The sequence below is a fragment of the Mesitornis unicolor genome, unplaced genomic scaffold (assembly GCF_000695765.1).
Source record: "Mesitornis unicolor isolate BGI_N332 unplaced genomic scaffold, ASM69576v1 scaffold47609, whole genome shotgun sequence".
In the NCBI taxonomy this organism is placed as follows: domain Eukaryota; kingdom Metazoa; phylum Chordata; class Aves; order Mesitornithiformes; family Mesitornithidae; genus Mesitornis; species Mesitornis unicolor.
The window spans coordinates 4,025-11,525 of record NW_010208883.1 but is presented as its reverse complement, the minus strand read 5'-3'; the positions used below and the strand labels follow the sequence as shown (position 1 = coordinate 11,525).

Genomic DNA, 7,501 nt, shown 5'->3' with positions numbered 1-7,501 from the left:
CCCTTCCAACTCCTCACATTCTGTGATTCTGTGATCACATTTGTGTTTCTCTCCTCTGAAGAAAAATACTTTAAGTTTATAACGTAATTCTCCTCTCTTCATGGATGTGACTGCTTGGCATTACCATTATAGTGCTTATTTATCATTGGTAAACCCTTACCCCATTCTATTAACCTTATTTTTTGGCAACTGTATATACTGCATTTTGTAGCATTAAACCTACATTAATCTGCTCGGTGGGGAAGGCTCCAATTCCCATTTTGGCCTTCACCACCCCGTACACATCTCCGACGTGCTGCGGAGGAACACCAAGCCCGGTGCATACGCCACCCACAGTGCAGTTGGATGAAGTCACGAAGGGATACGTGCCTGTCGGAAAAACACAACAGCACGATAAAAAAGAGTGAGTGATAACAAAGAGATGAAAGGAGATCTTCTCCTGTGCGTTTGGCTTTGAAACTGAAATGGCAGCCAAAGAGCAGAGCGAGGATTTCTTACTACATGTCCCCATTTTGCTTTTAAGAGAACAAATTAAGCTGTCCTTCCCCAGATTGCTTCCCCCTATAGTGAGTAACACGTATTTAGAATGCTAAAGCTCCACAGAAATCCCCCAGAATGAAGGATTTTCTTTCCACTCAAATAACTGACTTATCCTGGCAATTTGTAGAAGCACATTATTAGTGAGAAGTTCACACAGACAAGTAAAAAAATACACCCCTTTCTTATATTTAAGGAGGTATCAGGTATGTAGGATCTGTTCCAATGCATAAGCTCTCCTGCATTCATCCTTTGCTGCTTTCCCTGAGGACTGCCCACAAGGGAGAAACCTAGAAGCACCTCCATACTACTTCCATTAGGCACTGGATCCACTGTGGGATGCTGCTGCTGTGCAAAGCTTTTCTCACTGCCCCGTGTATCACAGAAAGTATTTCTGTGACGTCCGCAGAGAGCCCGGCGTAAAGGTCAGTCTGACATTCCCAGTGCTCTACACAAGCACCTCTGAGCGTCTGCAGCAGATTTTCTAAGCCTTAAGAGGTTACTCACAACCTCTACACCATGACTGCGGGTTGGAGAACCTCTCCAGTTCTTCATTTCATCTTCATGGAAACCAAAGTGTTTTAATTGCACTTTTGGTAAGAGAGCAGAGATCAACTGAAGAAGCTGGACTTACAGGTTATCTGCTCCAGTTTAATCCTCCCTCACTGCAATTACCTCGGCAGCACTGCCATGGGTGCCCACACATTGGGGAGTAATAAAGACAAGAACATCCAGAGTGAAATGTCAACTCCACTGGAATAAGCTTCAGTAAAAGTCAGTATCTAAACTCTAAGCACTTAATCCTGTTAACGACACCACCTCTGGCTTCCCGTGCTTTACTTTTGGGAGATCTGTTCCTATTAAAAGGAAAAACTATTTTATTTCCTTATTCTCCTGCTGTTTGTAAAGCTGATACAAACACAAATCAAAAGAAAATTAATCAAAAGAACAGTGATTTTTTTTAGGAGTTCAATTGAGTTTAGAATTTAACTTACCAAAGTCAATATCAAGTAACGCTGCATTGGCTCCTTCAACAAGAATCTTCTTTGGGGAGCCGTGAAGAGCTTCATACATAAAATATATCCCATCTCGAACCATAGGTCTTATTTTTTCAGCATAACCCTGCAAATGTGAGTAGAAATGTCAGCTTCCCCAGACAACGGGTGGCAGCAAGGAACACTGTGTTCACTTCTGAAACACGAAACAAACAGATAGCCCTGACACCAGCTTCAATAATTGTTGTTTTACCTGCAAAATACAACCACCAGCTTATATTCTATTGAAAACTAATCAATATATGCGGAACCACTCGCATAAGATGATTTGTTATGGCTTTATAATGCTATATGGCATTTTAATTTCTCTGTTCGCAGGCACATTGCACAACTACCTCATTTGGCTGATACGGGCTCGATACAGCACTTCTATAGTCTACAGACACAGAGTGGGGCTTAGAAATACTGCAAGCTCCAAAAGAAAAAGAAAAATCACCACTCACGAACATTAAAAAAATATCTGTAGAGACAGAGTGTCACTTCTGAACAAGCACCAGATAAAACTCGGGAAAGGTAAGAGATTTTTTTAGCACCCTCTTTTCTTACATATTCATGAAAGGAGACGTTTTACCAGTGGCTCCTCTTTATTTATTTATAAAAAGACATTTTTTCTTGTAATACCAGGATCTTGAAACACAGCTTCCATTTAAACAGCTCCTCGGTAAGCACAGAAGTCTCTCAGATGGCCCAGAGCACGGCTAAAGACTGCAAGTGCCACCCTGCATTCTCTTGGCTGCTTTAATATTATAGAAAAATTAAATCATCCACATAATTTATGTTAATGCCCACAATAAGAGAACACTCTATTACAAGCATAGCTAATGCTTATTAAAAGGTTTTCTAATAACGAGGACATGCTTTTTTTTTTCATTTAAATTAATTAGTTTATTAAGTAATAGTTCTGGTACAATTTATTTTTACCTTTTTTTAATTAAAATAAACAGTACAGCTTTCCTCTCTACTTTCCCTGAAACGGAACCAATATTACAAGTGTTAAATCCTTACCTTTAGCTTTTTCAATTGTCCTTCTACATCTATTTCCAATGTGGGAAACATTGACTTGTACTGTTGGGCCAGATTTTTAAATCTGTAAAATATTGAAATAATTTCTATAAAGAACAATCTTTGAGTCACTGTGCGTAGAACCTTTGGCAAGAACTCCGTTTATATTATACACAATATACACTGAGAGCTATAAGGAGAAAATACCCAGAACTCCAATACTTCAACCAGGGCATTTCCCACTGTACAAAATCATATTTGAAACGATGAGAAACTCTGTGAAGTACAGGAAATACACACACAAATTCTTTCCAGTTTTCTTTTCCTCCTAGACAATCTATATACAAAATTCAGACACGTATTTAAAAACACCTCCCTAAAAGCAAATCTGACAGACAAAATGTATCACACTTTAACAGAATATTTAGAAATGAAAACAGTTGGTACCTGGAAGAAAATTCATCAAAGTCAGAAAGGAGGTCACAGATTCGAAGGCCTGTTCGTGCAGCTTTGGAAGAATACGTTGGTCCAATGCCCTTCTTTGTTGTGCCAATGCTAATTAAAAAGAAACCCCCCCCAAACACATATAAATATATGCAAAAATATGCTTTATGCTACATAAATTTGTTAGATATACCATATACTGGGCAGAAGAGCTGAGACAATAAAAGAAACACCTGAAGTTCTATAATAATAAATACATAACATGTTCATACTTCAGTGGATTTGCATAAATATTGCTAATACTCATGGCATGAAATAAAGCATTAAGCCTTGAGTCTGGCTGAGACAAGCTTACTCAAAACTATGTTTGTATGGACATACATTATGCAGTAATATTGGTTACTATACTGTCCTGTGGAACTATTGCAGTCCTTACCACGAGCAATAGGAAACAGGTTTCACGTTCCCATTGTCACAGCTGCAGCACTGCCTTTAGCTGTAAACAACCACCAGTTGTGTGAGTGATCAAACCTGGCTTTTATTCACCCCATCTCTGTCCCTATGAACTACTGCTGCAGCCTTTACCTTGGCAAGGATAAATATGAAACTGCCTCCCTACCTGCATGCCTGGTTTTGTGTGCATTTCTGAAATACGGTCATTTTGAGATCTCTATTCGTACGTTAAGTTTGACTGAAATTGCCCAACGAGATAAAAAACCAATAGACTAACAGAGGAAAACACAGTGTGCTCACATAAACCTTTCTTCTTTCAGAAACCAGAATAACGAAGTATGAAAAGTTACATACCATGCTAAAGAGTAAGATTAAATTTAAAATAGAAACTAGTATGTCCATAAAGTGTAAGTCAATTGACAACTAGTGTGTATGGAACCTAGTCACGCCAACAATTCAGACCTGATTCAAAAGAGCATCGCTAGCTTGACATCAAATTGGATGGGAAGCATCATTTTAATGGCAATGAGCTTTGAGGATTTGCTAGGAATTTCAGAACGTTTCCGTATGCTGCAGAGAACTGGGAAATGGCAACACGTAAGAATTCATCCCTTGCCTTTTCAGTAACACCTCAGAATTTGTTCACTAACATAAGCGGGAGCAGAACAGAGTGACAGAATTAGTAACATCAGCAAGGCTCTTTAGAGATCACCGCATTGCTGATCTCCAAAATTACATCAATTTTTTCAAATAGGCATAATTGTTAATGAAATGAAGGTACTGAAAATATTTACTTTTTGCCTTCTTGTGCTTGACGTTGCACTTCCTGGAGCCCATCTACTGCCTGGTGAAAGTCAAAGACTGCAATGGAAAATCAAACGGACATAGTGGGAGACCAAAGAAGAAACACACTCTTCTTTAAATCAGACATCTATCGTTTCAAGACACAGCGCCTCTGTCATCTTTGATAGCGCACAGGCTTCCTCGTGCGAAAACAGAGCGCGTATTCCTTAAACAATGCGAGAAAATGTAAACCAGCACTCTTCAGCGGGTCCAAACTCCATCGCATTTCAGATACACAACATACAAAGAAGCCTCATTAGCTCAAAACCACGACTGCTCGCTCTGTGGAGTAATAATGGCATTTAGCACCACAAGGTGAGCATTCACTTGTGAGATCTTTCCCCCTTCAATCACCACTTACCTATATGTGCTCTATCTGATATAATCAGTCTTTTCTCCCAATCTTTTAAACCTGTCAGAAGATATAAAGAAAAGCAGGGTTTCAGCTGTGCTGATTGGTCAGTCAGACTTTGAGATTTAATTTTAGTCTGTCTTTGTCTTTCTTCTAGTTTACACAACTTCTTGTTAAGAAGACTGTAAAGAAAATGGATAAAACATAAGTGAATATCAGTATCAAATATCAGCAACTACTTCATTAACAAACCTTTCTTGTCTTTTACTTTTGCAGTTTTCTCGTCTTGGTATACACAAAGATACTCACTTCTCAATGCCAGAATGCTGTGGCCTGCATGCAATTCTTATTTTAAGGAAAGATTCTTGTCTAACTCAGTATATGATAAATCACAAACTCAACGTGTGCCTCAGAAAATAGAGAAATTATACGTAGAGAGCCATAAAACAATGTGAGATGTAAGGGGCCTTAGAAGGTCACCTGGTCCAAAGCCTCACTTAAAGCACAACCAAATCAGCTTAAAATTGGGCACAGAAACTGGGTTCAATCATCTCAGTTTGAGGTCAAAGGGAGCTCTGCCACACCCTTTAGGATATTTTCTGTCTAACGTGGTACCAAATGCCATAAAACTCCCTGGAAACACATGAAAAGATTGCTTTACAAAATCAGTCTGAAGACACCAACATAATTCAACATTTTAAATACCATTTTTCCTCGTCATTTAAAATCCAGAACGCTATCGCACTGAATATTTACGGTCAGTAACAAAGGCTTAAAAAACCCCTCAGCCTGGCTGCCATATAAAGGAAGGTGAAAAATTACTCGATACCAACCTTTCTTTTCATTCTTTTCAGCTTCTTCAAACAGGCCTGGTAAATGTATAACCACTCCATTACCTACAGGAACATAAATGATTTATTTTAAAGCAAGAAATAAAACACCCATTCGTAGGACGTAAGGCACGTAAACACTCGCCGTCTGAATATTTAAGAAGCAAGACGAAGTTTCTCACATTTCTCACAAAGCAATCTTGAGAATTTTTTGACAAGCCCTCATTCTGGGTAAGCAGCGACAAGCCTGCTAAAACCAGAAACAACAGAGCTTGCTTGTTTGGGATGTGAATGCCGGGCCCGCTCCAAAGCCAGCTGAGGTAAGCGGATTCTTGGCTTTGTTCGTGGTGGACTTTGCACCGCGACTTCAGCCTCAATTGTTCACTTGTGAAAGCTCAAAGAAACCCGTGGCCTTACAACACAGGCAGGTCTGTGTGACAGTATTTTAATTTTCTTCAATATTCACATATTTGTTTTAAACTCAGCTCCGACTGATGCTGGAATACATCAGCAATGCCTTCTCCCTGCTTTTGAGCTACCACACAGAATGCACAAGCAACGCAGAGCATTACTGAGGAGACGTGGAGGGTGAGTGATGCAGTGGGCTGGAAAGAGCTGCTGCTTCCTTCTTGGGAACCTGCAAGAGTCTGCCTCAGCCTAAATTTAGGATGACTTAAGTTATATTCTTTATTAACTGACAAAGGAGTAAAGTGGAAAGCAAGACAATACACTATATGGAGCAGAGAGAAAAAAATATGTCTCATGTATTTCAATCATCCACTCAAAATTATCAAAAGGAACGAAACTGCAGCTGCAGTTCTGTGACTCACTAAAACTGATGTTCATTTCTTCCACAGCCTGAATACGTGGTTTTTTTTCTGTCAGAAAGAATCATGATTTTGCACAAGTTCATATTTGCTTACAACATTAATATGAGCTTAATGTCCGGTGACCTTGCAAGCAGAGCCCCGTATCTTGGGGCCTGTTTCTGGAAAGTCAGTAAAGAGACACCAGAGATAAATGGTATTCTTTATTTAGCCTAAGTGCTGGGTTTTGTGTGCTCGAAGTATAGCAACTATATTTCTGAAAGAATAAAAGGAGTGTGCAAGCAGAGGGTGGGACCCAAACTTGCACCAGAAAGTATAAGAAAGAGTAACATGATGGAAAGAGAGGGTTCATTTCTACTTTGTTTTCTAGTAACACACACTAAGCTGATACTGAACATAGAATAACTCTTCATGTTAAAACAGCAGTGAAATAAAAGTCAAACAGCTGAACCTAAAGGAAATCTGACTGACAGGCCCCTATACATTTTTTTTATTTGCTACTAAAAACTATGGTTGCAGCCACCCACCACGTAGCAGTATTTTATAAGTCCCAAAGTTGCCTTACCAATAAAAGAAATTGCCTTTGGATTAATGATGCCGCTAGGAAACAGGTGAAAATCATATTCCTTCCCATCGACAACCACAGTATGGCCTGCGTTATTCCCACCCTGCAAAAAAAAGGAACACCAGATTAATGGCCTTATTCCACTGTCCTAAAGTCCCAGCAAATGATGTGACAAGATCACCTTCTCTTATTTATACATTCATGTCTTAGGTCACTGCCTTCTCCACCGACAGTTTCTGGAGATGCTGTAGTACTGTAAAAAGGGCTCAGAAGGACAATTCAGGGGCTGGAGGATTTCAGCAGCACCGTGTAGAATTAGGAAGCAACGTAGGCCTACGACACCCAATATTTCCCTTTGAACGGAAGCCATGCCTGCCCATCCACAAACCGCTGCTGCTTCTCCAGCTGTCCAGGATGGAAGGTCTAGATAAATTTGGGGAAATACGCAGTCTTTGCAGCTCCACAGAATCTCCCTGCCAAGGGACGATCTTCCCAGTTAACACCATCACCGCACCTTTATGGAGTTGGCTGCAATTCACACCACACATCATCATCTATGAGGTCAGGAACCAGACTGAGAATGGGAGCTGGTA

General features: G+C 39.9%; 1 protein-coding gene across 1 annotated transcript in view; it reads right to left on the bottom strand.

Annotated features, from left to right (window-relative positions):
• ADSSL1 (adenylosuccinate synthase like 1) overlaps positions 1–7,011 on the bottom strand; it is a gene marked incomplete at its 5' end in the record, with an annotated part of 13,958 nt that extends 6,947 nt beyond the window's left edge. Inside the window, 8 exons of the mRNA XM_010192664.1 lie at positions 224–369; positions 1,533–1,659; positions 2,598–2,679; positions 3,042–3,149; positions 4,286–4,352; positions 4,696–4,746; positions 5,520–5,582; positions 6,909–7,011. Of these exons, the coding sequence (XP_010190966.1) occupies positions 224–369; positions 1,533–1,659; positions 2,598–2,679; positions 3,042–3,149; positions 4,286–4,352; positions 4,696–4,746; positions 5,520–5,582; positions 6,909–7,011 (747 nt within the window). The remainder of the gene's footprint in view (positions 1–223; positions 370–1,532; positions 1,660–2,597; positions 2,680–3,041; positions 3,150–4,285; positions 4,353–4,695; positions 4,747–5,519; positions 5,583–6,908) is intronic.
• Between the last annotated feature and the right edge of the window lie 490 nt (positions 7,012–7,501).